Below are 26,906 nucleotides of genomic sequence, written 5' to 3' on the forward strand. Positions count from 1 at the left end.
ACCAAGGCTGGCACTGTCCCCTCCCCAGATTGGCATTGCCCACCCCCGAGCTGGCATTGTCCCCTCGGGCTGGCATTGTCCCCCCCGGGTTGGTATTGTCCCCACCAAGGCTGGCACTGTCCCCTGCCCGGGTTGGTATTGTCCCCCCCCTCGGGCTGGCATTGTCCCCTCGGGCTGGCATTGTCCCTCCCCGGGCTGGCATTGTCCCCTCGGGCCGGCCGTGCCCGCGCTGCCGGTGCCAGGCACAGCCCCGAGCGGTGACTCAGCAGCTCCTGCCCGGCCGTGTCCCCCCTGTCACCGTGTCCCCCCTGTCACCGTGTGTCCCCCCTGTCACCGTGTCCCCCCTGTCACCGTGTGTCCCTGTCACCGTGTCCCCCCTGTCACGGTGTGTCCCCCCCGTCACTGTGTGTCCCCCCTGTCACCGTGTCCCCCTGTCACCGTGTCCCCCCAGGCCACCCCCACAGCCGCTCCCGCCCCGTGTGTCACCCCAGGTTTGTCCTGAGCCACCTTGTCCCGTCCCCCCCCATCGAGGCCTGAGGGTCTCAGGGACCCCGTGGGGGCTCTGGGATGTGACCCCCCCGCTAGAGACCCCCCAAAGCGCGGGGTGCTGCTGCCCCTCCCCACCCCCACTGCTGCTGTCCCTGTCCCTGTCCCTGTCCCTGTCCCTGTCCCTGCCCCGGGGACAATCCCGGGATAATCGCAATAAAGGCCGGTGGCTCCTGATCCCAGCGCGGCTCAGACCGGCGCCCGGGAGGGGGAGGGGGCACGGGGGGGCACAGGGGACACGGGGGGCATGGGGGGCACGGGGGACACCGGGGGGCATGGGGGGCACGGGGGGCACAGGGGACACGAGGGACTTGGGGGACACGGGGGGCACAAGGGGCACGGGGGGTGTGGGCACAGCCAGTGCCACCAGCGCTGATGGCACTGAGCCCACTGCCACCACAGTGCCACCAACCCTGATGTCACCCATTGCCAGTGTCACCTGTCTGGTGTCACCCAGCCCCAGTGTCACCCAACCCCAATGTCACCAACCCCAATGCCACTTGTCTCCCATGTCACCTGGCCCCAATGTCACCTAGCCACGATGTCACCTGGCCATGATGCCAACCAGCCCCTATGTCACCTTGTGCCAGTGACACCTGGCACTGCTGTCACACAGCTCCAGTTGCACCTGGCAACCATCCCCAATGTCCCCAGTGCCACCCGTCCCATGTGCCACCTGTCCCCAGTGCCACCTGTCCCCCAGTGCAACCCATCCCCAGTGCCACCTGTCTCCCAGTGCCACCTGTCACCAATGTCCCCAGTGCCACCTGTCCCCCAGTGCCACCCGTCCCCTGTGTCACCCATCCCCAGTGCCACCTGTCCCCAGTGCCACCTGTCCCCCAGTGCCACCCATCCCCTGTGTCACCCGTCCCCAGTGCCACCTGTCCCCAGTGCCACCTGTCCCCCTGTGTCACCCATCCCCTGTGTCGCCCATTCCCAGTGCCACCTGTTCCCAATGTCCCCAGTGCCACCTGTCCCCAGTGCCACCCATCCCATGTGCCACCCGTCCCCCAGTGCCACCCATCCCCTGTGTAACCCATCCCCAGTGCCACCTGTCCCCAATGTCCCCAGTGCCACCTGTCCCCAGTGCCACCCACCCCGTGTGCCACCCGTCCCCAGTGCCACCACGCCCAGCCTCCACCCCTGTACAGTTCTGGCTTTATTTGAGCCGTGGGTGACACGGAGCAGCACGTGGGGACACGGGGACAGGGCCACCCGGGCAGGGCCACCCGGGCAGGGCCACCTGCTGTGACCCCTCGCCGTGGTGACGTGGCCACCTGTGCCCAGCCCTGGGCCACCCTGGCAGGGTGACCTGCTGCCACTGGCACAGGGCTGTGGCACCTGTCCGAGGCGTGGTGGCCGCGGGGGGGTCAGGTGGCCGCGTCCCCCGCGGTGTCCCCCGCAGTGTCACTGGCCAGGGCCTTGGCCACCTTGTCCTTCAGGTAGGCCACGCGCTGCCGCTCCAGCTTCAGCTCCAGGAACTCGTAGTGGGGCACCTGCGGGGACAGGTGTGACAGTGCCACCACCGGGGCAGTGACAGCGCCACTGGGGGTGGCAGTGACACTGGGGTGACAGTGACCCTGGGGGTGGCAGTGACACAGGGGGTGGCAGTGACACAGGGGTGGCAGTGACCTTGAGGTGGCAGTGACACAGGGGGTGGCAGTGACACAGGGGTGGCAGTGACACAGGGGTGGCAGTGACCTTGAGGTGGCAGTGACACAGGGGGTGGCAGTGACACAGGGGGTGGCAGTGACCCTGGGGGTGGCAGTGACACAGGGGTGGCAGTGACCCAGCAGGTGACAGTGACACAGGGGTGGCAGTGACACAGGGGTGGCAGTGACCTTGAGGTGGCAGTGACACAGGGGGTGGCAGTGACCCTGGGGGTGGCAGTGACCTTGGGGTGGCAGTGACCTTGGGGTGGCAGTGACCCAGCAGGTGACAGTGACACAGGGGTGGCAGTGACACAGGGGTGACATGACCCAGGGGGTGGCAGTGACACAGGGGGTGGCAGTGACCTTGGGGTGACAGTGACACAGGGGTGGCAGTGACCCAGGGGTGACAGTGACACAGGGGGTGGCAGTGACCCTGGGGTGGCAGTGACACAGGGGGTGGCAGTGACCCAGGGGTGACATGACCCAGGGGGTGGCAGTGACACAGGGGTGGCAGTGACACAGGGGGTGGCAGTGACCTTGGGGTGGCAGTGACCCAGCAGGTGACAGTGACCCAGGGGGTGGCAGTGACCCAGGGGTGACATGACCCAGGGGTGGCACGTGGCTGTCACCCCCCAGGGCTATAATTACCCCCGGGTTAATCCTGGATGGCCCCACAGGATCAGCCGTCGGTGTCACCTCCCTGTCACCCTGTCCCCCCCTGCCCTGGCAGGTGGCCCGGGGGGATCACGGGGCTGATCCCTGCTGAGCCGGGGGGGGAGCTGGAGGAGCCAGGGCCCCACCCACGGAGCTGGGCGTGGCCAGGTGAGCCCAGGTGAGCCCAGGTGTGCCATGGGGTGCTCAGGGGGTGCCCAAGTGTGCCCAGGTGAGCTCAGGTGTGCCATGGGGTGCTCAGGGGGTGCCCAAGTGTGCCCAGGTGAGCTCAGGTGTGCCATGGGGTGCTCAGGGGGTGCCCAGGTGAGCCCAGGTGTGCCATGGGGTGCTCAGGGGGTGCCCAGGTGAGCTCAGGTGTGCCATAGGGTGCTCAAGGGGTGCCCAGTTGTGCCATGGGGTGCTCAGGGGGGCCCAGGTGTGCCCAGGTGTGCAGGGGGACAATGGCACCTGGCTGGTGTCACCAGGGTGGCCACAGGCACAGGTGAGGCCACACCTGAGTGCCAGGGGCACCTGGCAGGAGGGCGGTGGGCTCTGCTCCAGGGGGCACTTGGGGAATATTTGTGAAATGTTTGTGAAATGTTTGGGGAATATTTTGGGAATGTTTGGGACTATTTTGGGAATGTTTTTGGGAATATTTCTGCTGGAAAAGGCTGGTGGGGTTGAGATGCCACGTGGATGTGTCACCTGGGGCCAGGCTCGGGGGTGCCCTGGGTGGTTCCGGGGACACCCAGGGGATCTCGGGGGCGGTTCCCAGCCCCGCCCAGCCCCGCCCCCAGCCCCCGCCCCGCCCCACCCCCAGCCCCAGCCCCGCCCCCTGTCCCACCCCCAACCCCGCCCCTGCCCCACCCAGCCCCGCCCAGCCCCGCCCCCTGCCCCACCCAGCCCCGCCCAGCCCCGCCCCCAGCCCCGCCCACCTCGGCCAGCAGGAACCCCGCCGCCCGCAGGTGCCTCCGGGCCATGGAGCCCCGGCCCAGCAGCTCCCGGCCCCGAGAGCTGAAGTGCGGCAGCTCCCAGCGCAGCACGGCCAGCCTGGGGGGGACAGGGGGACAGGGAGGGGACACGGCGTGAGCACGGGGACACCGAGCCCACAGAGCCTCAGCGGGGCCGCTCCCGTCACCTCCTGTCCCCTCCCTGTCCCCTCCTGATCCCCTCCTGTCCCTCCCTCTGTGCCCCTCCTGTCCCCTCTTCTCTCCACCGACCCTTCCTATTGCTCCTCCACATCCCTTCCCTGTCCCCCGTTCCCTCCCTGTCCCCTCCTCATCCCCTCCCTGTCACCTCCTGTCCCTTCCTGTCCCCTTCTGTCCCCTCCTATCCTCTCCTCATCCCTTCCCTGTCCCCTCCCTGTCCCCACCTCAGGACACCCTCCTGTCCCCTCCCTGTCCCCCCTGTCCCTTCTCTGTCCCCTCCTCATCCCCTCCTGTCACTTCCCTGTCCCTTCATCCCCTCCTCATCCCTCCCTGTCCCCCCTCCCTGTCCCCTCCCTATCCCCCTGTCCCCCTCTGTCCCCCCTCCTGTCCCCCTGTCCCCTTGTCCCCGTCCCCACCTCCTGGCCCTCTGTCCCCCTCTGTCCCCTCCTGTCCCCCTGTCCCTCCCTGTCCCTGCCCCCCGTCCTGTCCCCGTCCCCACCTCCTGTCCCCCCTGACCCCTTCTTATCCTCTCCTGTCCCCCTGTCCCCCTGTCCCCGTGCCCACCTCCTGGCCCCGGCGGGCAGTGCCTTTGTCCCCTGGCCGTGGGGCAGGTGTGGGGCGCTGTAGTCCCCGGGGGGCAGAGCTCTGTTGTCACTGTCCAGCAGCACCTCGGCGTCTGCAGGGACAGGGGACACTCAGAGCCCCGGGCAGGGCCGGTGTCCCAGGGGTGCCCCAGCCCCGCCCCACGGCAGGGACGGGACACGGGGACACGGGGGGGGGTTGCTGTGGCAGCCGGTGGCCGGTCCCCAACACGGGGGGTCGGGGACCGAATTTGACTGGGCTGCGGGGGGGGCAGGGGGGGCAGGGGGGGTGACAGGGGGAGGGACGGGGGGGGGGTGACAGGGAGGGCAGGGGGGAGGGGGGCACAGGGGGGCAGGGAGGGCAGGGGGTGACGGGGGGGGCCGAGCCAGGAGGGCTGGAGAGTGACAGTGGAAGGTGACAGGGCTGAGGGGTGGCACAGGCAGGTAACGGGGTGACAGGGCTGGGGGACACAGGGTGGGTGGCAGAGCCAGGGGGTGGCACAGGGAGGTTCCCAGGGTGGCATAGACAGGTCCCCAGGGTGGCACGGGGACATGCCCAGGGTGGCACAGTGGCACAGGCAGGTCCCAGCCCAGTCCCCAGGGTGGCACAGGGAGGTTCCCCAGTGTGGCACAGGGAGGTCCCCAGGGTGGCACAGACAGGTTCCCAGGGTGGCACAGGAATGTCCCCAGGGTGGCACAGTGACGTAGGCAGGTCCCAGCCCGGTCCCCAGGGTGGCACAGGGAGGTCCCCAGGGTGGCACAGGACTGTCCCCAGGGTGGCACAGCCCGGCCCCCAGCCTGGCACAGCCCGGTCCCCAGGGTGGCACAGGGACGTTCCCAGTGTGGCACTGGGAGGTTCCCAGGGTGGCACAGGGGCACAGGGAGGTCCCCAGGGTGTCACAGGCAGGTCCCCAGCCTGGCACAGCCCGGCCCCCAGCCTGGCACCGGGCACTCACCGATGTCCCAGCCGTACACCGTGCTCACGTCCCAGCGCAGCAGCTCGGGGCCCCCCAGCGCCCCCGGCAGCGCCTCCCGCAGCCCCCGCTGCAGGGGGGTGGCCCTGGCCCGGTCCCTGGCCCTGGCCCTGGGCCCCCCCAGCGCCTCGGGGGGCAGGAAGGGGCCCTGGTAGCCCGGGGCCTCCAGCCTGGCCGTGGCATTGATGTGCAGCAGCTTCAGCCACGAGCTGTGCGCGCGCGGGGACGGGTCACCTGGGCGGGACAGGGACAGTGACACGGGGGACAGGGGACAGGGACAGGGACAGTGACACGGGGGACAGGGTCAGGGACAGGGACAGTGACACGGGGGACAGGGACAGGGACAGCCAGGTGACACAGGGGACAGGGAAGGGACACAGGGGACAGTGGCAGGGACACAGGGGACAGGGACAGGGACAGTGACACAGTGACACAGGGACAGCACAGGGTCACCTGGGGCGGGACAGGCACGGTGACACAGGGGACAGCATGGTGGCACAGTGACACAGGGGACAGGGACAGGGACAGTGACACAGGGGACAGCACAGTAGCACAGTGACACAGGGGACGACACAGTGACACAGGGGACAGCTCGGTGACACAGAGGATGGCACAGTGACACAGGGGATGGCACAGTGACACCAGGGGACACCACAGTGACACAGGGGATGGCACAGTGACACGGGGACAGCTCGGTGACACAGAGGATGGCACAGTGACACCAGGGGACAGCACAGTGACACAGGGGACAGCCTGGTGACACAGGGGACAGCACAGTGACACAGGGGACAGCCTGGTGACACCATGGGATGGCAGGGGGGGTTTGGGGCTGTGCAGAGGTGACACCTGGGACAGGTGCTGTCCCCAGGTGAGCCCAGCAGTCCCAGCTGTGTCTCCAGTGGATTCACCCCCCGGGCCCACGGGGGGACACGGGGCTCGTGGCACGGATGTCACTGTGGCAGCCGCGGGCCGGTCCCTGCCACGGGGGGGCTGGCACCGAATTTGACTGGCTGCACCCCAACCCTGAGCCCATCCTGACCCCAACCCTGAACCCCAACCCTGACCCCCTATCTCTGAACCCCAATCCTGAACCCCAACCCTGAACCCCAACCTGAGCCCCATCCCTGAACCCCAAGACCCCATCCCTGAACCCCAAAACCCGCACCCTGAACCCCAAAACCCCAACCCTGAACCCCAACCTGACCCCATCCCTGAACCCTAATCCCTGACCCCATCCTGACCCCATCCCTGAACCCCCATCCCTGACCCCAACCCTGAACCCCAACCTGAACCCCAACCTGAGCCCCATCCCTGAACCCCATCCTGAACCCCATCCCTGAACCCCATCCCTGACCCCCATCCTGAACCCCATCCTGAACCCCATCCCTGAACCCCCATCCCTGAACCCCATCCCTGACCCCCATCTCTGAACCCCATCCCTGAACCCCAACCCTGAACCCCAACCCTGACCCCAACCCTGACCCCAACCCTGACCCCCAACCCCGAACCCCATCCTTGAACCCCAACCCTGAACCCCAAGCTCCTGTCCCAGCCCTGATCCCCACCCCTCACCCCCACCCCTGAACCTCATCCCTGAACCCCAATCCTGAACCCCACCCCCAATCCCCGCCCCCACCCCCAATCCCCGCCCCCACCCCGAATCCCCGCCCCCAGCCCCAATTTTCGCCCCGCCCCCAGCCCCGCCCCCGCTCACCCCGCAGGCGCCGGTGGAACTCCGGGGCCAGCACCTGGCTCAGGTGAGGCTGCTGGGGCTGCTGCAGCACGCACAGGGACCACACCACGTCTGTCAGCAGGTGCATGTCCAGCTCCTGCCCCTGCAGCCGCTCCTGCACCTGCGGGGACCACACGGGCTGGGACAGGTGTGCCCAGGTGAGCCCCGGCCCTCCAGGTGACCCCCCTCTCCTGTGGGAATGTGCCAGGGGCTCCAGGACAGGTGACAGCTGGGGGGGTCACCTGGACGGGGCTCCAGTGCCCAAAGTGGGAGCTGGAGGGATCTGGGACACCTGGAGTGAATCTGGGGGGCTGTGGGGCAGCAATCTGTGGTTTGGGGGGTCTCTGAGGTCCCTCCCACCCAGAGCACTGGGAATCACAGGGACATCACCATGGAGAACTCCTCAGTGGAGCTGGAGGGATCTGGGACACCTGGAGTGCCAGGAAATGGGGAAATGGGGAATTTGGGGGGCTGTGGGGGTCTCTGAGGTCCCTCCCCATGCAGACCATTGGCAGTCACAGGGACATCACCATGGAGAAGAACTCCTGGCTGCAGCTGGCAGGGATTTGGGACACCTGGAGTGCCAGGAAATGGGGAATTTGGAGGGCTGTGGGGCAGGAATCTTTGGGCTCCAGTGCCCAAAGTGGGAGCTGGGAGGGATTTGGGACACCTGGAGTGCCAGGAAATGAGGAAATGGGGAATTTGGGTGGTTCTGGGGGGTCTCTGAGGTCCCTCCCACCCAGAGCACAGGCAGTCACAGGGACATCACCATGGAGAAGAACTCCTGGCTGCAGCTGGGCTGGAAGTTGAGGCGGGCGAAGGCGACCAGGACCCCGCAGAGCTGGGCCAGGGACAGGCCCTGAGCGTTCTCCAGGCAGTACTGGGGAAACGGGAACGTGGGGTGGGAGAGCAGCCACAGGCACCGCCCGGGGAGGAGAGAGGGGTGGGGGCTTGTCCAGCTACAGGGGAGTCGGGAACAGCCCTGGGCGGGTGGGGAGGGGCAGGGGGTGGACTGGGAGAACTGGGAAAGGACTGGGGCAGGACTGGGGCAGGACTGGGAGAGAACTGGGACAGGACTGGGAGAGAACTGGGACAGGACTGGGAGAGAACTGGGAGAGAACTGGGAGAGAACTGGAGCAGGACTGGGAGAGAACTGGAGCAGGACTGAAGCAGAACTGGGGCAGGACTGGGAGAGACCTGGGGCAGGATTGGGACAGGACTGGGAGAGAACTGGGGCAGAACTGGGACTGGACTGGGACTGGACTTAGACAGGACTGGGACAGAACTGGGGCAGGACTGGGAGAGGACTGGGACAGGACTGAAGCAGAACTGGGACAGGACTGGGAGAGAACTGGGGCAGGTCTGGGAGAGGACTGGGAGAGGACTGGGACTGGACTGAGGTAGGACTGGGACAGAACTGGGACCAGCACTCTGGCTGGGTCTGGATGGAGCCAAACCCAGCAGGAAACAATCCCAAATCCCCACTGGGAAATGGGGCAGCGTGGGCAGGGGAGGGGCCCCACTGCCACCTGCCCCCAGGTGACACCAGTGTGGACCAGTGACAGGAACCTGTCTAGGTGACACCACCCCCTGCACAGGTGACTCCCCCCTTGTCCCACCACACCCAGGTGAGGTTCCCCCACCCTCTCCATATCCCACCATGCCCAGGTGAGCCCCTCCCTTGTCCCCCATGCCCAGGTGAGGTTCCCCCACCCTCTCCATGTCCCCCTGCACAGGTGAGCATCCCCTGTATCCCCTGTGGCCAGGTGAGGTTCCCCCACCCTCTCCCCGTCCCCTGCCCAGGTGAGCCCCTCCCTTGTCCCCCCTGCCCAGGTGAGCCCCTCCCTTGTCCCCCCTGCCCAGGTGAGTCCCTCCTTGTCCCCCATGCCCAGGTGAGTCCCCCCTTGTCCCCCCAGCCCAGATGAGTCCCTCCCTTGTCCCCCTGCCCAGGTGAGTCTCCCCACCCTCTCCAGCCCCCCCTCCCTCCCCCCTGCTCACCTGGGCCAGGCCCTCGGCCAGGGGCGGGCTGAGCCAGCGCAGGCTGGCGAAGGAGCGGGCGCAGCGCGAGAGCTGGGCCGGGCTCAGGCTGCCCAGCTGGGGCTGCAGCTCCTGCGCCAGGCGCTGCAGCACCTGCGGCTGCTGGAAGTTCAGCTTACCTGCGGGGGAGAGCGCTGAGCACTGACCTGAGCCGCGCCTGAGAGCCTGCCAGGGCTGCAGGGCTGCAGGTGAGCACTGACCTGAGCCGCACCTGAGAGCCTGCCAGGGCTGCAGGTGAGCACTGACCTGAGCCGCACCTGAGAGCCTGCCAGGGCTGCAGGTGAGCACTGACCTGAGCCGCACCTGAGAGCCTGCCAGGGCTGCAGGGCTGCAGGTGAGCACTGACCTGAGCCGCACCTGAGAGCCTGCCAGGGCTGCAGGTGAGCTGGGGAGGGACTGGGACAGCGCTGAGCACTGACCTGTGCCACACCTGAGAGCCTGCCAGTGCTACAGTGCCACAGGTGAGCACCTGTCCTGTGCCCCCACACCTGAGAGCCTGCCAGTGCCACAGGTGAGCACCTGTCCTGTGCCCCCACACCTGAGAGCCTGCCAGTGCCACAGGTGAGCACCTGTCCTGTGCCCCCACACCTGAGAGCCTGCCAGTGCCACAGGTGAGCACCTGTCCTGTGCCCCACCTGAGAGCCTGCCAGTGCTACAGGTGAGCACCTGTCCTGTGCCCCACCTGAGAGCCTGCCAGTGCCATAGGGCTGCAGGTGAGCACCTGTCCTGTGCCCCACACCTGAGAGCCTGCCAGTGCCATAGGGCTGCAGGTGAGCACCTGTCCTGTGCCCCACCTGAGAGCCTGCCAGTGCCACAGTGCTACAGGTGAGCACCTGTCCTGTGCCCCACACCTGAGAGCCTGCCAGTGCTACAGGGCTGCAGGTGAGCTGGGGAGGGACTGGGACAGCCAGAGCCCCCCGGGGTTGGGACACCTGCAGGGACAGCACACCTGAGCAGCCTCCCAGGGGAGCTGGGTTCTGTACCTGGTAACACAGGTGAGCCACAGTGCCCAGCCCCCAGCACTGGGATAACCCCCTGGGGCTCACCTGGCAGAGGAAAGGTTTGGGACCTCCAAGCACACCTGGCCCCACCCCAAACAGCCCAGGAAACTCCCAGCCCCAGGACAGTGACAGTGACAGTGCCCCTGGCTGTGTCCCCAAGGGCAGTGGCAGTGACAGTGCCCCCAGCCCTGACCCCAGTCCCTGGTAGTGTCCCCAGCCCTGTCCCCAGCCCCAGCCCCTGGCACTGCCCCAGCCTGTCCCCAAGGCAGTGGCACTGCCCCAGCCCTGTCCCCAGGGCAGTGACAGTGACAGTGGCACTGCCCCAGCCCGTCCCCAGCCCAGCCCCGGCACTCACTGAAGGCGAAGAGCAGGTCGGTGCTGACGGGCAGGGGCAGCTGGGCAGGTTTCTGCAGCAGGTGGTAGCTCAGGGCCCGCAGCAGGGGCACACAGCGGCGCTGCTGCAGCGCCAGAGCCAGCGCCACACGGCGCAGCTGCTCGGGGGCAAACTGCTCTGCCAGCTCCAGAGCCTGGCAGGGGACAGGGGAGAGACAGGGGAGACAGGTGAGAGACAGGTGAGACAGGAGAGACTGGAGAGACTGGGGGCAAACTGCTCTGCCAGCTCCAGAGCCTGGGATGGGAGACAGGTGAGAGACAGGTGAGACAGGGGGCAAACTGCTCTGCCAGCTCCAGAGCCTGGCAGGGGACAGGGGAGACAGGTGAGACAGGTGAGACAGGTGAGAGACAGGGGGCAAACTGCTCTGCCAGCTCCAGAGCCTGGGATGGGAGACAGGTGAGAGACAGGTGAGACAGGGGGCAAACTGCTCTGCCAGCTCCAGAGCCTGGCAGGGGACAGGGGAGACAGGTGTGACAGGTGAGACAGGAGAGACAGGTGAGACAAGTGAGACAGGTGAGAGACAGGTGAGAGAGGGGGCAAAATGCTCTGCCAGCTCCAGAGCCTGGCAGGGGACAGGGGAGAGACAGGGGAGACAGGTGAGAGACAGGTGAGACTGGAGAGACAGGTGAGACAGGGGGCAAACTGCTCTGCCAGCTCCAGAGCCTGGGATGAGAGACAGGTGAGACAGGTGAGACAGGGGGCAAACTGCTCTGCCAGCTCCAGCGCCTGGCAGGGGACAGGGGAGAGACAGGGACAGGTGAGACAGGTGAGAGACAGGGGAGACTGGGATAGAACTGCTCCAGCACCTGGCAGGGGAGACAGGGGACTCAGGGGGCAGGGACAGGTGAGATGTGGGACAAGTGGGAGAGGGGAGACAGAGAACAGGAAGTGCAGGTGACCCCAGGTGGGACTGCTGACCCCAGTGACCCCAGGTGGGACTGCTGACCCCAGTGACCCCAGTGACCCCAGGTGGGATTGCTGACCCCAGTGACCCCAGGTGGGACTGCTGACCCCAGTGACCCCAGTGACCCCCCCAGCCCAGCCTGAGGACCCGCCTCCCCCCAGCCACACCGTGCCAGGTCCCACCTTGTCCTCCAGGCGCTCCATCAGGGTGGGGGACAGGTGTCCCACCTTGGCCATGAGCGTCACCACGGTGTGTGTGCCGTCCAGCTCGGTCCAGCGCAGCTCCAGCTTGCGCAGCACCTCGGGCAGCAGGGGGCTGTCCTGGGGCTGGCCCTGGGGCTGGCCCTGCCCCTGGGGCTGGCTCTGTCCCTGGGGCTGGCTCTGCCCCTGGCTCTGTCCCTGGGGCTGGCCCTGGCCCTGGCCCTGGCCCTGCCCCTGGGGCTGCCCCTGCCCCGCCAGCTGCTCGGCCAGCTGCACCAGCTGCCGCAGGGGCAGGCGCCGCAGCCGCCACAGCACCTCCTGCTCCACCGAGCGCAGCTGCGGCGCGTCCCGCGGCAGCCCCAGCGCCGGCAGCGCCCGCAGCAGCGCCAGCAGCGCCGAGTGCCACACCTGCGAGATCTGCAACAGGGATGGACAGGTGTGACACAGGGCCCACAGCAGTGCCAGCAGCGCCGAGTGCCACACCTGAGAGATCTGGGGGAGAGACAGGTGTGAGACAGGGCCAGCAGCGCTGTGTGCCACACATGAGAGATCTGGGGGAGAGACAGGTGTGACACAGGGCCCACAGCAGCGCCAGCAGCGCCGAGTGCCACACCTGCGAGATCTGCAACAGGGATGGACAGGTGTGACACAGGGCCCACAGCAGTGCCAGCAGCGCCGAGTGCCACACCTGCGAGATCTGCAACAGGGATGGACAGGTGTGAGACAGGGCCCACAGCAGCGCCAGCAGCGCCGAGTGCCACACCTGGGAGATCTGGGGAGAGGGGACAGGTGTGACACAGGGAAACCTGAGTGTGCCACACCTGCGAGATCTGAGAGAGAGGGGACAGGTGTGAGACAGGGCCCACAGCAGCGCCGAGTGCCACACCTGCGAGATCTGAGAGAGAGGGGACAGGCGTGACACAGGGAAACCTGAGTGTGCCACACCTGGGAGATCTGGGAGAGGGACAGGTGTGAGACAGGGCCCACAGCAGCGCCGAGTGCCACACCTGCGAGATCTGAGAGAGAGGGGACAGGCGTGACACAGGGAAACCTGAGTGTGCCACACCTGGGAGATCTGGGAGAGGGACAGGTGTGAGACAGGGCCAGCAGTGCTGTGTGCCACACATGAGAGATCTGGGAGAGGGAGAGACAGGTGTGACACAGGGCCCACAGCAGCACCAGCAGCGCCATGTGCCACACCTGGGAGATCTGCAACAGGACAGGGACAGGTGAGGGACAAGGACACCGGTGTTCCATGTCTGAGAGATCTGGGATGGGACAGAGACAGGGGAACCAGAGTGTTCCACACCTGGGAGACCTGGGATGGGTTGGGACAGGTGAGGGACAGGGAAACCAGAGTGTCCCACACCTGGATCAGCAACAGGGACAGATGTGGTGCAGATGTGGCACACGGGCAGCAAGGGATGACTCATGGCACTGCTGATCTCCCTGTGCCACCTGCCAGGTGTGCCCTGGTGGGTGGCTCACCTGCAGCGCCCCCAGCCCCTCACCTGCACCCACCCCTCACCTGCAGCCCCCTGCGCCCCCAGCCCCTCACCTGCACCCACCCCTCACCTGTACCCACCCCTCACCTGCAGCCCCCTGCGCCCCCAGCCCCTCACCTGCGCGTCCACGGCGCGCAGCAGCTGCAGGAAGCGCGGGTCCCCGCGGATGCCGGCGCTGTCCAGGTGCTGCTCGTGGGCCAGCCGGGCCAGCCGGGCGATGGCCAGCGCCGCCAGGTTGCTGCTGAGCGCCGGGCCCCGGCTCACCTGCAGCAGCTCCTGCGGGCTGCCCGCGGCGCGGATCAGCGCCCGCAGCTGCTGCTGCTGCTGCTGCTCGGGGGCGCCGTGGCCGTGGCCGTCACTGTCCCTGTTGCTGTCGCTGTCGCGCTGCCGCGGGCGCGGCCCCTCGGCGCTGCGGGCCGGCCCGGTGCGCAGGGCGGGCCCCGGCGGGGCCGCGGGCAGGGCGGGCAGCGGCAGCAGCCGCCGGCAGCAGCGGCGGAGCAGGTGCGCGGCCATGGCGGCTCAGCGCCGCATCCCGGGCTGCGGGAGCGCCGCGTTACCGGGAGGGTCTCACCCGGCTCCGGGCTCCCCCCGGCCCCGCTCTCCCCTCGCCCCATTCCTCGGTTCGGTTCCGCTTCCCCATCCCCGTGCCCCGATCCCGATCCCAACGCCGGGCCCACTCCCGGTCCCGGTCCCATACCCAATCCCAATCCCATTCCCGGTCCCGTTCCCGATTCCATTCCCATTCCCGACCCCGTTCCCGATCCCGTTCCCGTTCCCAATTACCGATCCCATTCCCGATCCCGATCCCGATCCCATTCCCGTTCCCGTTCCCAATTCCCGATCCCATTCCCGATGCCATTCCCGATCCCGTTCCCGATTCCATCCCAATTCCCGATCCCGTTCCCATTCCCGATCCCGTTCCCCGTTCCCGATCCCGTTCCCATTCCCGTTCCCCGTTCCCTATCCCGTTCCCGTTCCCGATCCCGTTCCCCGTTCCCGATCCCGTTCCCCGTTCCCATTCCCGTTCCCGTTCCCCATTCCCGTTCCCCGTTCCCGATCCCGATCCCGTTCCTGATCCCGTTCCCGGTCCCGCTCCGGTTCCTCTCTGACCTCTCCCGCGCGGCCCCGCGCACGGGCCGCCACCGAGGCGCGAGGTTACGACGTCATCGCGCCGCGCTCGCTCGCTATTGGCCGCTCGTTGCGTCATCACGGGGCGACGGCGCCGATTCCGTGAGGGGGCGGGAGCGTGGCCGCCATCGGCCCCGGGCCGCGTGCGTGTCCCGCAGTGCCGCCCCCCCGGAGACCCCCCAGATCATCCCAGTTCATCCCAGTTCATCCCAGTTCATCCCAGTGCTCCCCCGGAGACCCGCCAGTTCATCCCAGTGCCCCCCGGAGACCCCCCAGTTCATCCCAGTGCCCCTCAGTGTCCCCCCGAGTCCCCCAGTTCCCACAGCACCCCCGGGTGGGGTAATCCATAAATTATCGATTATCGAACTCCATCGATTATTGATCGTTTATTGGCACCGATCGGAAACTCCCGGATGTCGATACGGGCGGGGGTCGGGGCGGGGGGCTCCTCAGCGCCGGGCGAAGTCCCCGCCTGCGGGACACGAGTGTCACCCTTGGGCGCTCTCCGAAACCCCCTGGGACCCCCCGATGCCCCCTGGGACCCCCGTGTCCCCCCGTGTCCCCCTGTCCCCCCGTGTCCCCCCCGTGTCCCCGGTCCCCCGCACCCCGGCAGGGCTCGCAGCGGCACTCGGCTATGCTGGGTGTCCCACCCTGTCTCCCGTGTCTCCCCCTGTCCCCCCGTGTCCCCCCGTGTCCCCCCGTGTCCCCCCCTGTCCCCCCGTGTCCCCCCTGTGTCCCCCCCTGTCCCCCCGTCCCCCCCCGTGTCCCCCCTGTCCCCCCGTGTCCCCCGTCCCCCGCACCCCGGCAGGGCTCGCAGCGGCACTCGGCCATGTGGGGTGTCCCCCCTGTCCCCCCTGTCCCCCCGTGTCCCCCGCACCCCGGCAGGGCTCGCAGCGGCACTCGGCGATGCGGGGCAGCAGCGCGGGCCGGGGGCGGCCGCGGGGGCAGCGCAGCAGCAGCGCCCGCACGGGCCGGGCGGGGTCCAGCCGGTAACTGCAGCACTCGCAGCGCGACCGCACGTACGGCTCCTGGGGGGCGCGGTCAGGGGACCCCCGCACCCCCTGGGGTCCCGCACCCCCCCCCGGGGTCCCGCACTTCCCCCGCTCCCGCACCCCCCAAGGGTCCCGCACCCCCCAATGGTCCCGCACCCCCCAATGGTCCCGCACCCCCTGGGGTCCCGCACCCCCCAATGGTCCCGCAGCCCCCCCGGGGTCCCGCACTCCCCCCGGGGTCCCGCACTTCCCCCGCTCCATCACCCCCCAAGGGTCCCGCATCCCCCGGTCCCTCACCCCCGCTCCCGCACCCCCGGTCCCGCACCCCCCGGGGTCCCGCACCCCCGGTCCCGCACCCCCCAAGGGTCCCGCGCCCCCCAAGGGTCCCGCACCCCCCGGGGTCCCACCCCCCGTACCTGCGCGCTCACGGCGGTGCGGGAGCGGCACGCCCCCGCGCAGTAGGTGACCCGCACGCCCCGCAGCGCACACGCGCCCTTGGCGATGGTGCGCAGCGCCGACAGCAGCCGGCACGGCCCGGGGGGCTCCTCTGCACGGGGGGTCCGGAGTGAGGGGGGTCCTGCGGGGCCGCCCCTCCCCGCGGTGCCCAGGGGCGCGGGTCTCACCTGGCCAATCGTCCCGGCACACGGGGCAGCAGCTCCCGGGATCCCGCACCGGCTCCGTGCCCTGCGGGCAGCGGGGACCCCCCCGGGCTCAGCCCCTGCCCGCGGGGACCCCCCCGCGCCCCCCCCGAGCCCCTCACCCACCTCCGGGCAGGTGAGCGCCGGGCAGGAGGTGGCGCAGGTGACGCGTCCCTCGGAGCAGCGACAGGTCCCGCACGGCTCCTGCCACTCGCTGCCGGCCTGGGGGGCGGGACCCCGAATATTGGCCAGGGACCCCAAAAACCGGGTCAGGGACCCCGAGAAACGGGATCAGGGATCCCAAAAACCGGATCAGGGACCCCAAACACGAGATCAGGGTCCCCGAATATTGGCCAGGGACCCCCAAAAACCGGATCAGGGATCCCGAATATTGGCCAGGGACCCCCCAAACACGGGATTAGGAACCCCAAACCGGGGATCGGGGACCCCAAACACGGGATCAGAGATCCCCAAACACGGGATTAGGGACCCCAAACAGGGGATCAGGGACCCCAAAAACGGGATTAGGGACCCCAAACCGGGGATCGGGGACCCCAAACACGGGATCAGAGATCCCCAAACACGGGATTAGGGACCCTAAACAGGGGATCAGAGATCCCCAAACACGGGATTAGGGACCCCAAAAACGGGATCGGGGACCCCAAACACGGGATCGGGGACCCCAAACACGGGATCAGAGATCCCCAAACACGGGATTAGGGACCCCAAAAACGGGATCAGGGACCCCAAACACGGGATTAGGGACCCCAAACAGGGGATCAGGGACCCCAAAAACGGGACCCCCGCCCCGCTCACCGCCCGCAGCGCCCCGCCGTGCCGGCACTCGCAGCTCCCCGCGCTCACGCACTGCCCGGAGCCGTTCCGGTACCGGCCGGGGGCGCAGCCGCAGCGCGGGGGGACCCAGGGGGTCCCGAGGGTCGTGGGGGTCCCGGGGGTGTCCGGAGTTGCGGGGGTCGCGGGGGATCCGGAGGTTCCGAGGGTCGCGGGGGTCGCCCCGCAAGTGCCGGGGGGCTCCGCCAGGTCCTGGCAGCTGCGCTCGCAGGCGGGGCCGGGGTCCAGCCACACCTCACCCGGGGGGCAGCCTGGGAACCGGGAGTGGCACCGGGAACGGGAACGGAACCGGGAATGGCACCGGGAAGGGAACGGAACCGGGAATGGAACCGGGAACGGGAACGGGAATGGGAACGGCACCGGGAACGGCACCGGGAACGGGAACGGAACCGGGAATGGGAACGGTACCAGGAACGGCACCGGGAACGGCACCGGAAATTGCACCGGGAACGGGAACGGAACCGGGAATGGCACCGGGAAGGGAACGGAACCGGGAATGGAACCGGGAACGGGAACGGGAACGGGAATGGGAACGGCACCGGGAATGGCACCGGGAATGGGAACGGTACCAGGAACGGCACCGGGAACGGCACCGGGAACGGGAACGGAACCGGGAATGGGAACGGTACCAGGAACGGCACCGGGAACGGCACCGGAAATTGCACCGGGAACGGGAACGGAACCGGGAATGGCACCGGGAACGGCACCGGGAATGGGAATGGCACCGGGAATGGCACCGAGAACGGCACCGGGAACGGAACCAGGAATGGCACCGGGAACGGCACCGGGAACGGCACCGGAAATTGCACCGGGAACGGGAACGGCACCGGGAATGGGAATGGCATCGGGAACGGAACCGGGAATTGCACCGGGAATTGCACCGGGAACGGCACCGGGAATTGCAGCCCCCAGCGGGAATTCCCCTTCTCCGGCCCTCCATCCATCCCTCCATCCCTCCGTCCCTCCGTCCCCCTTCTCCCGTTCCCCCGTTCCCGGTCCCTCCGCTCCCCGTTCCCGCCTCTCCCGGTGCCGCGGCTCTCACCGGGACACGCGTGGCCGTTACACGGCTCCGTCTCCTCCTCGGGACCGTCCCCGCACGGCGCCCCCGCCCCGCGGCGCTCCGGGCACGGCCGGTGCCGCCGCCGCGTCCCCCCGCCGCAGCTGCGGGAGCAGCGGGACCAGGGGGACCAGGGGGACCAGGGGGACCCGGGGGACACGGGGGACAGGGGGGACACGGGGGACACGGGGGACACGGGGGACAGCGAGACCGCGGGGGTCGCGGGCCCCGGGGACGGACACGCCAGCCCCGGGCAGCTCCAGGTGCCGTTCTCGCAGGTGCTGCGCGGGGGGTGACACGCGTGTCACCGTCACGGCACGTGGGGCTCTGCTGCGTGGCACGGCCACCGCGCCCGTCCCACTGTCACCGTGCCCGTCCCATTGTCACCGTGCCCGTCCCACTGTCACCGTGCCCGTCCCATTGTCACCGTGCCCGTCCCATTGTCACTGTGCCCGTCCCACCCTGTCCTCAGTGTCTGTCCCGCTGTCACCGTGCCCGTGTCACCATTCCCGTGTCACCATTCCCGTGTCACCGTGCTCGTGTCACCGCTCCCGTGTCACCGCTCCCGTGTCACCGCTCCCGTGTCACCATTCCCGTGTCACCGCTCCCGTGTCACCATTCCCGTGTCACCGTGCCCGTGTCACCATTCTCGTGTCACCGCTCCCGTGTCACCATTCCCGTGTCACCGCTCCCGTGTCACCATTCCCGTGTCACCGTTCCCGTGTCACCGCTCCCGTGTCACCGCTCCCGTGTCACCGCTCCCGTGCCCATCCCGCTGTCCCCACGCCGTCCCCCTTTGCCCCCTCCGCGGTGTCACCCACCAGTTGTGACACCCGATCTGTGTCACGGTCCCCGGGGACACCTCGCTGTCCCCGCCGGGGGTCCCGCAGCGACATTGGCTCAGGGGGACACAGTGACCGTCCTGCAGCAGCTGCCCGGGGGGGCAACGGCACCCTGGGGGCACGGGGGGCACCGGGGGTAGGGGGGGCACCGGGGGGTTGGGGGGACACAGGGGACACCCGCGGGGGTTGGGGGGACACAGGGACACCCGCGGGTGTTGGGGGGACACCCGCAGGTGTTGGGGGACACCGGGGACACCCGCAGGTGTTGGGGGACACAGGGGACACCCGCGGGTGGCAGGTGATACAGGGGACACCCGCGGGTGTTGGGGGGACACAGGGACACCCGCGGGTGCCGGGCCCCCCCCGGCCGTACCTGGCTCGCAGGGCCCCTGCAGACACAGCACCTGTGCCCAGGTGTCGGCGCAGGTGCGGGGGCACCGCCCGGCGCAGGGGCTGCGGGTCCGGCCCCCCCCGCCGCACTCGGGGTCTGGGGGGGACACGGGACCCCCTCAGCACGGCAGGGGGCGGGGAGGGGTCCCGGGGGGCGGGGGGGGTCCCGCGGCCCCCGGGGCGTTACCTGGGCAGGTGGCCGAGCTGCAGCTCTCGCTCTGGCTGCGCCCCCCCGCACACGCCCGCCCGGGGGTCTCGGGGCTCAGGGGGTGCCGGTGGCGCAGGCGGGACCCCCCCGCGCAGGGGTCACCGCAGGGTCCCCAGGACCCCCAGGGGCTCCAGTCACACGGCTCTGGGGGGGCACCGAGGTCACCGGGACCCCCGGGACCCCCCGGAGCCCCCCAGTCCCCCCGAGACCCCCGTACCGGCCGCGCACGGGGTGTCCCTGCACTCGGGTCCCTCGGGGGTGCAGGTGCTGCGGGGGGGACACACAGGTGAGCGGGGGTCCCCCAACCCGCCCCGGCCCCCCCAGCCCCCCGACTCACCACTGCCGGCACGGGCCGGGGCTCCAGCGCTCGCCCAGCCCCCGCTCGCCCCCCGCCCAGGGGCACAGGGGGGGGCACGGGGCGTCCTCGCACCCCCGAACCTGCTCCTGGGGGGGGCCGCAGGGTCCCCCCGCGCCCTCGGGGGGGACGGGGGTCCTGGGGGGGTCACACGGGTCACTGGGGTGGCGCTGGGTGTCCCCACAGTGTCGTGTCCCCCCCACGGGTGACGTGTGTCCCCCCCAGTGCCAGGTGTGTCCCCAAAGGTGACACGGCCCCCCACAGGTGCCGTGTCCCCCCCCCCCCAGTGCCATGACCCCCCCCAGGAGACGCCGCGTCCCTCCCGAGTTCTGTGTCCCCAAAATGTCCCCCCGCCCCCCCCGCCCCCCCCTCACCTGTAGCGCTCCTGCCGCCCCCCCCCGCAGGTGACGCTGCACGCTCCCCACTGGCTCCAGCGGCTCCAGGTGCACGGGGGGGTCCCGGGGGGGGTCCCGGTGGGGGGGGGACACCCCCCGGGCGCGCAGCGCAGCCGCCCCCCCGCGCAGGTGCAGTTCCGGCAGCCCCGGGGGTCGCCGCCCCCCCCCGGCAGCCACAGGCGCCCCCCCGAGTCCAGGCAGGCGCAGAGCGCGGGGGGGACGCAGCCCCCGTCCTGCTCCAGCGTCCCTGGGGGGCACAGGGCTCAGGGGGGGCACAGGGCTCAGGGGGGGCTCTGGGGGTCCGGGGGGGCTCAGGGGGGGCTCGGGCTCCGGGGGGCCGGGGTGGCGAGGGGCGCTCACCGGGGGGGCAGCGGCAGCCGGGCTGGCAGGGGGCGCCCCCCCCGCAGGTCACCCCGTCCCGCAGGTCGCGGCAGCTCCGCGGGCAGCGGGTGGCGCAGGGGGACACGGACTGCCCGGGGGGGCAGCGCGGGCCTGGGGGGGCGTCAGGACCCCCGGAGCGCCCAGTGCCCCCCAGGAACCCCCAGTTCCCCCCAGTGCCCCCCAGTGTCACCGAGTCCCTCCCAGTGCTCCCCAGTCATTCCCAGTCCCCCCCAGTTCCTCCGGTGTCCCCAGTCCTCCCCAGTCCTCCCCACTGCCCCCCAGTCCCTCCCAGTCCCCCCAGCTCTTCCCAGTGTCCCCCAGTGTCACCGAGTCCCCCCGAGTTCCTCCCAGTTCCCCCAAGTTCCCCCAAGTTCCCCCCAGTTTCTCCCAGTCCCTCCCAGTGCTCCCCAGTCCCCCACAATCCCCCCCAGTATCCCCCGGTTCCCCCCAGTTCCCCCCAGTTCCCCCCAGCTCCTCCCAATCCCCCCCAGTCCCTCCCAGTCCCTCCCAGTTCCCCCCAGTACCCCCCAGCTCCTCCCCAGTCCCTCCCAATCCCCCCCAGTCCCCCCCAGTCCCCCCCAGTCCCCCCAGCCCCCCCCCCCCCCCGTACCGCAGGCCCGGGCGTTGCAGACCCTCAGCTCGTGCCCCTCCCCGGGGCAGGGGCTCCCCCCGTTTTTTGGGGGGGGTCGGGAGCAGGAGCGGCTGCGCACGGAGCGGCCCCCCCCCGCACGTGACGTCACAGCGCGACCAGGGACCCCACGGGGACCACGCGCCGTTCACTGGGGGGGGAGGGGACAGGGGGTGACCCCCCGGAACCCCCCAAATCCCTCCCGACCCCCCAAAACCGCCCCCAGACCCCTCTGAACCCCTCGACAGCCCCCAGACCCAACCGCAGCCCCCCAATATCCCACATAGCCCCCCACACCCTCCCAACCCCCACCCCCGATATCGCCTCCCAGCCCCCGATATCGCCCCCCAGCCCCCCCATATCGCCCCCCGCACCCCGATATCGCTCCCCAGGCCCCGATATCGCCCCCCCGCACCCTGATATCGCCTCCCCGCACCCCAATATCCCCCCCAGCACCCCAATATCCCCCCCCGCACCCCGATATCGCCCCCCAGGCCCCGATATCGCCCCCCATCCCCCCCATATCGCCCCCCGCACCCCGATATCGCCCCCCAGGCCCCGATATCGCCCCCCGCACCCCGATATCCCCCCAGCCCCCCGATATCGCCCCCCCCGCACCCCGATATCCCCCCAGCCCCCCGATATCGCCCCCCCGCACCCCGATATCGCCCCCCAGGCCCCGATATCGCCCCCCAGCCCCCCGATATCGCCCCCCCGCACCCCGACACGCCGTCACCCCGCACGGGCGCCGCTGCTCGTGGCCCCCCCGGATCTGGGGGCACCAGGGCTCCCCGGGCGCGGGGGGGGCGAAGGCTCGGAGGCGGCGCTGCTGCCCCCCCCCGCAGGGCCGCGAGCAGGACCCCCAGCGCCCCCAGGGGCTCCAGCGGCACGGGCAGGGGGGCGCGGGGCAGGGGGGCGCTGCGGGGAGCCCGGTCAGTGCGACCCCGCGGGGGCAGGGACCCCCGGACCCCCCAGTGGGGCTGGGACCCCCCGAATCCCCCCAGTGGGGCTGGGACCCCCGGACCCCCCAGCATGGGGGCAGGGACCCCCGGGACCCCCCAGTGGGGCTGGGACCCCCCGGATCCCCCAGTGGGGCTGGGAGCCCCCGGACCCCCCAGCATGGGGGCAGGGACCCCAAAGACCCTCTGGGACCACCGGGATCTCCAGCCCCCCACAGCCCCCCCATAGCCCCATACCCTGGTAATGGGGCAGGGTGCAGGATCCCCCATAACCCCATAACCCCCCTCACCCCATACCCCGGCAGTGGGGCAGGGACCCCCCAAAACCCCATAACCCCACCCCCGTACCCCTGCAGTGGGGCAGGTTGCAGGATCCCCTATAACCCCATAACCCCATAACCCCATAGTCCCATACCCTGGTAATGGGGCAGGGTGCAGGATCCCCCATAACCCCATAACCCCATAACCCCCGTCACCCCATACCCTGGCAGTGGGGCAGGTTACAGGGATCCCCCCATAACCCCATAACCCCATAGTCTCATACCCTGGTAATTGGGCAGGGTGCAGGATCCCCCCCAGCCCCATAACCCCATAACCCCACCCCCGTACCCCGGCAGTGGGGCAGGTTGCAGGATCCTCTATAACCCCATAACCCCACACCCGTACCCCGGCAGTGGGGCAGGTTGCAGGCCCGGCTCTCGGTGTCGCCCCCCGCCCCACAGTTTCCCCCCGCGCAGTCCCGGCGGCGGCTGCGGCTCGCGGGGGTCTCGGGGTCGGTGCAGGTGCGGCTGCAGGGCCCCCACGGCCCCCACGGGCCCCACGGGACCACCGGGACCACCGGGACCACCGGGGACCCCCCCGCCGCCTCCTCGTCCCCTGCGGGAAAGGTTCGTCAGTGGGGCGGGGGCGCGACAGCGGGGTGGGGACCCTTGGGGACATTTGGGGACATTTGGGGACCCTCACCTGGGGCTGTGGGGCTGAGATCCGATATAGGGACGGGCTCCGCTGTGGGGCTGAGACCCCCTGTGGGGCTGAGATCCGATATAGGGGCGGGTTCCGCTGTGGGGCTGAGACCCCCTGTGGGGCTGAGATCTGATTTGGGGCTGAGATCCGATATGGGGCTGAGACCCCCTGTGGGGCCGAGACCCCCTGTGGGGCCGGGCTCCGCTGTGGGGGGAGAAAGAATCGGTGACACCCCCGGGCCCGCCGGGACCCCCGTCCGTGGGGCTGGGACCCCCGAAAAGGGGCTGGGACCCCCTCGATGGGGCCGGGACCCCCACGCGGGGCCGTGACCCACCGGCGCAGGGGGGGCTCGGGCACTCGGGGGTCCCGGAGCGGGTCCCGTCGCAGGGGGCGCAGCGCAGGCGGCCCCGCAGGCACGAGCTGGGGGCACAGGGGGATCAGTGGGGCGGGGGCGGCGGGGGGGGTCTGGGGGGTCTGGGGTGGGTGGGGGTCCCTCCTCACCAGCGGGCGCACCCCACGCGCAGGGTCCCGCCCGGCGGCAGCTCCAGGATCGGGGGGTCCTCGGGGGGGGTCCCGGGGGGGGTCCCGGGGGGGGTCCCGGCCGTGCCCCCCCGCAGCACCGAGCAGGGGCACTGCTGGGGCTGAACCGGGGGTGGGGGGCGCCCGGGGGGCACCCCCAGACCCACAGACCCCAAAGCACAGACACCCCCTGAACCCCCCCCAGCTGCCCCAGGGGTCACCCACAGACCTGGGGACACCCCCCACTGTGATCCCTCCCCCACACGGGGACCCCCCCAAACCCAGGGACCCCCAAATCCAGGGACCCCAGACCCAGGGACCCCAGACCCAGGGACTCCAAACCCAGGGACCCCCCCAGACCCAGGGACCCCCCAAACCCAGGGACCCCCCAGACCCAGGGACCCCCAAACCCAGGGACTCCAAACCCAGGGACCCCCAAACCCAGGGACCCCCAAACCCAAGGACCCCAAACCCAGGGACCCCCCAAACCCAGGGACCCCCGACCCAGGGAGCCCCTCCCCGACCCAGGGACCCCCAAACCCAGGGACCCCCCAGACTCAGGGACCAGCCCCCTCCCCCGCCCCCCCAGACCCAGGGACCCCCAGACCCAGGGATCCCCCAAACCAGGGACCCCCCCCCCCCATCCAGGACCCCCCCCAAACCGGGAACCCGCACCCCGGGACCCCCAGACCCTCCGAGGGGCACCCGTGGGTTTGTGGGCCCCGCCCTGAACCCCAAAATTCCCGGCGCGGGACTGGGGGGTCTCACCTGCAGGCAGGTGTGGCGGTGCAGGAAGGTGCCGGGGGGGCAGTGACACCCCTCGGGACACCCCCCCGCGCACCCCACGGCCCCCCCGAGGTGGGCGCAGCTCCGGGGGCACCCCGAGTCCCCCCCGCACTCGCGGAAGGTCCGGCCGGGAGGGCACCCCGCCTCTGGAGCCCCCCAAAAAACGATCAGTACCTGGGGGGCGGCCGGACTCTGCCCCCCAAAACACCCAAAACACCCCAAAATACCCCAAACACCCCAAAATACCCAAAACACCCAAAATACCCAAAACACCCCAAAACACCCAAAATACCCCAAACACCCCAAACTCCGGCCCTGCCCCCCAACAACGCCCGGCTCAGCGCCCCGCGGGTTTGGGGGGGGATGAGTGAGGGGCAGCGCTGTGGGGGCTCGAGTGGGGTCCCTGTCGGGATATCCCATATCGGGGTCCCTGTCGGGGTGTCTCTGTCGGGATATCCTGTGTCGGGGTCCCTGTCGGGGTGCCCCTATCGGGATATCTCGTGTCGCGATGCCCCTGTCGGGATATCCCATGTCGCACTGCCTGTGTCGCGGTGCTGCTATAGGGATATCCCATGTCGCAGTGCCCCTGTCGCGATGTCCCTGTTGCGATGCCCCTATCGGGATATCCCATGTCTCAGTGCCCGTGTCGGGGTCCCTGTCGCGCTGCCCCTGTCGGGATATCCCCTGTGGCGCTGCCCCTGTGGCGCTGCCCCTATCGGGATGTCCCCTGTCGCGCTGCCCCTGTCGCGGTGCCCCTGTGGCGCTGCCCCTATCGGGATGTCCCCTGTCGCGGTGCCCCTATCGCCATGCCCCTGTCGCGCCGCCCCTGTGGCGCTCACCGCGACACGCGTGGCTGTGGCAGCTCTGGCTCTGCAGCGCCGGCCCCGCGCACGGGGGGGTCCCGCAGCGCCGCCGCCTCCAGCGCTCGCCCCCCCCGCAGGGGGCGCTGCAGCCGCCCCACGGCCCCCACGGCGACCACCGGCCACGGGCGGCGAGCGGCGGCCGCGGGGACTCGGGGGTCTCTGTGCCCCACGGTGACATCGGGGACTCTGTGCCCCACGGCGATTCTGGGGTCTCTGTGCCCCACGGTGACATCGGGGACTCGGGGGTCTCTGTGCCCCACGGCGACATCGGGGACTCTGTGCCCCACGGCGACATCGGGGTGTCTGTGCCCCACGGCGACATTGGGGACTCGGGGGTCTCTGTGCCCCACGGCGATTCTGGGGTCTCTGCACCCCACGGCGACATTGGGGACTCTGGGGTCTCTGTGCCCCACGACGATTTTGGGGTCTCTGCGCCCCACGGCGACATTGGGGACTCGGGGGTCTCTGTGCCCGACGGCGATTCTGGGGTCTCTGCATCCCAAGGTGACATCGGGGTCTCGGGGGTCTCTGCATCCCACGGCGACATCGGGGTCTCGGGGGTCTCTGTGCCCCCCGGTGCCCCCGGCCCCCCGGTGCGCCCCCCGGTGGCCGCAGGCGGCCCCGCGCTCCCGGGCTCTGCGGACAGACGGACACGGGGGGTTCCAGGGGCCGCTCCCGGCGCTCGGGGGTCGCAGCTCGGGGGGCTCGGGGGGTCCTGGCACGTACCGGGTCCGCAGAGCTCGGGACAGCCCCGAACCTCGCGGGGGGGGCCGGTGCAGGGGGCACCGCCCGGGGCGGCCGCGGGGTTGGTGGGAGACCTGTGGGAGGGGGCAGGACCCCCGTTAATGGGGCAGGACCCCGTTAATGGGGCAGGACCCCCGTTAATGGGGCAGGACCCCCCGCTATGGGGCAGGACCCCGGTTAATGGGGCAGGACCCCCGTTAATGGGGCAGGACCCCCGTTAATGGGGCAGGACCCCGGTTAATGGGGCAGGACCCCTGTTATGGGGCAGGACCCCCGTTAATGGGGCAGGACCCTCGTTATGGGGCAGGACCCCCGCTATGGGGCAGGACCCCCGTTATGGGGCAGGACCCCCCGTAAATGGGGCAGGACCCCCCGCTATGGGGCATGACCCCGGTTAATGGGGCAGGACCCCCCGTAAATGGGGCAGGACCCCCCGCTATGGGGCATGACCCCCGTTATGGATCAGACCCCCCGTTATTTGCCCGCCCCCCGTTATGGGTCAGACCCCCCGTTATTTGCCCGCCCCCCGTTATTTGCCCGCCCCCCCCGTTATTTGCCCGCCCCCCGCTGTGGGTCAGGACCCCCCGTTATTTGCCCGCCCCCCGTTATTTGCCCGACCCCCGTTATTTGCCCGACCCCCGTTATGGGTCAGGCCCCCCCGTTATTTGCCCGCCCCCCGTTATTTGCCCGCCCCCCGTTATTTGCCCGCCCCACCGGAAGCGCTGCCGGGTCCCGCTGTCACAGTCGCAGCCGGTCCAGGGGGTCCAGCGCGACCACCCGCAGGGTTCAGGGGGGCCCCGATCCCGGGGGTCCCCCAACACCCCCGCGGGGACCCCGCAGGCGCTGCAGGGAAAACGGGGGTTACCCCAAACCCTGGGGAA

At 70.2% G+C, this 26,906-nt stretch overlaps 4 protein-coding genes and 2 non-coding genes across 6 annotated transcripts in view; 1 reads left to right on the top strand and 5 right to left on the bottom strand.

The window, feature by feature from the left end:
• RARRES2 (retinoic acid receptor responder 2) overlaps nt 1-26,906 on the bottom strand; it is a 107,589-nt gene that overhangs the window by 42,127 nt on the left and 38,556 nt on the right. The gene's annotated exons all lie outside the window — the stretch shown is intronic.
• On the bottom strand, nt 1,688-14,505 carry TBRG4 (transforming growth factor beta regulator 4). The gene is made up of 12 exons (XM_056485997.1): nt 14,436-14,505; nt 13,443-13,862; nt 12,053-12,237; nt 11,803-11,935; nt 10,678-10,849; nt 9,283-9,440; nt 8,054-8,164; nt 7,267-7,405; nt 5,535-5,786; nt 4,562-4,673; nt 3,785-3,899; nt 1,688-2,042 (listed from the first exon to the last, which is right to left on the bottom strand). The coding sequence occupies exons 2-12, from the start codon at nt 13,836-13,838 to the stop codon at nt 1,917-1,919; spliced, it is 1,899 nt and encodes a 632-aa protein (XP_056341972.1). The 5' UTR covers nt 13,839-13,862; nt 14,436-14,505; the 3' UTR covers nt 1,688-1,916.
• LOC130250453 (small nucleolar RNA SNORA5) lies at nt 4,760-4,843 on the bottom strand. The gene has a single exon (XR_008839980.1). It is a non-coding gene; the product is annotated as a small nucleolar RNA SNORA5 (small nucleolar RNA).
• On the bottom strand, nt 6,440-6,567 carry LOC130250452 (small nucleolar RNA SNORA5). Its single transcript, XR_008839979.1, has one exon. It is a non-coding gene; the product is annotated as a small nucleolar RNA SNORA5 (small nucleolar RNA).
• The window catches only part of LOC130248854 (SCO-spondin-like), a 38,193-nt gene continuing 26,179 nt past the window's right edge, over nt 14,893-26,906 (bottom strand). The window contains 26 exon segments of the mRNA XM_056482879.1: nt 14,893-14,925; nt 15,331-15,481; nt 15,862-15,992; nt 16,069-16,129; nt 16,210-16,305; nt 16,900-17,186; nt 17,978-18,125; nt 18,180-18,273; nt 18,814-18,946; nt 19,208-19,321; nt 19,412-19,576; nt 19,650-19,699; nt 19,770-19,925; nt 20,162-20,429; nt 20,543-20,674; nt 21,174-21,288; nt 21,290-21,342; nt 21,912-22,109; nt 22,817-23,026; nt 23,114-23,317; nt 23,448-23,533; nt 23,615-23,754; nt 24,401-24,564; nt 25,258-25,917; nt 26,008-26,099; nt 26,740-26,868. Of these exon segments, the coding sequence (XP_056338854.1) occupies nt 14,903-14,925; nt 15,331-15,481; nt 15,862-15,992; nt 16,069-16,129; nt 16,210-16,305; nt 16,900-17,186; nt 17,978-18,125; nt 18,180-18,273; nt 18,814-18,946; nt 19,208-19,321; nt 19,412-19,576; nt 19,650-19,699; nt 19,770-19,925; nt 20,162-20,429; nt 20,543-20,674; nt 21,174-21,288; nt 21,290-21,342; nt 21,912-22,109; nt 22,817-23,026; nt 23,114-23,317; nt 23,448-23,533; nt 23,615-23,754; nt 24,401-24,564; nt 25,258-25,917; nt 26,008-26,099; nt 26,740-26,868 (4,060 nt within the window). The 3' untranslated portion in view covers nt 14,893-14,902.
• AOC1 (amine oxidase copper containing 1) overlaps nt 18,247-26,906 on the top strand; it is a 71,813-nt gene continuing 63,153 nt past the window's right edge. The window contains exon 1 of the mRNA XM_056485956.1: nt 18,247-18,255. The gene's annotated coding sequence lies outside the window, so the exon portion shown is untranslated. The remainder of the gene's footprint in view (nt 18,256-26,906) is intronic.

Source organism: Oenanthe melanoleuca, chromosome 2, assembly GCF_029582105.1.
Source record: "Oenanthe melanoleuca isolate GR-GAL-2019-014 chromosome 2, OMel1.0, whole genome shotgun sequence".
Classification (NCBI taxonomy): Eukaryota; Metazoa; Chordata; class Aves; order Passeriformes; family Muscicapidae; genus Oenanthe; species Oenanthe melanoleuca.

What these genes read in the sequence shown, in the direction of transcription:
- TBRG4 (XM_056485997.1), bottom strand. Translation starts at nt 13,838, where the DNA reads ATGGCCGCGCACCTGCTCCGCCGCTGCTGCCGGCGGCTGCTGCCGCTG. An exon ending in TGCGCGCCGTGGACGCGCAG is followed by an intron (nt 12,238 to 13,442) that starts GTGAGGGGCTGG and finishes TCCCTGTTGCAG; the next exon opens with ATCTCGCAGGTGTGGCACTC. An exon ending in TGGCCGAGGGCCTGGCCCAG is followed by an intron (nt 8,165 to 9,282) that starts GTGAGCAGGGGG and finishes CCGTTTCCCCAG; the next exon opens with TACTGCCTGGAGAACGCTCA.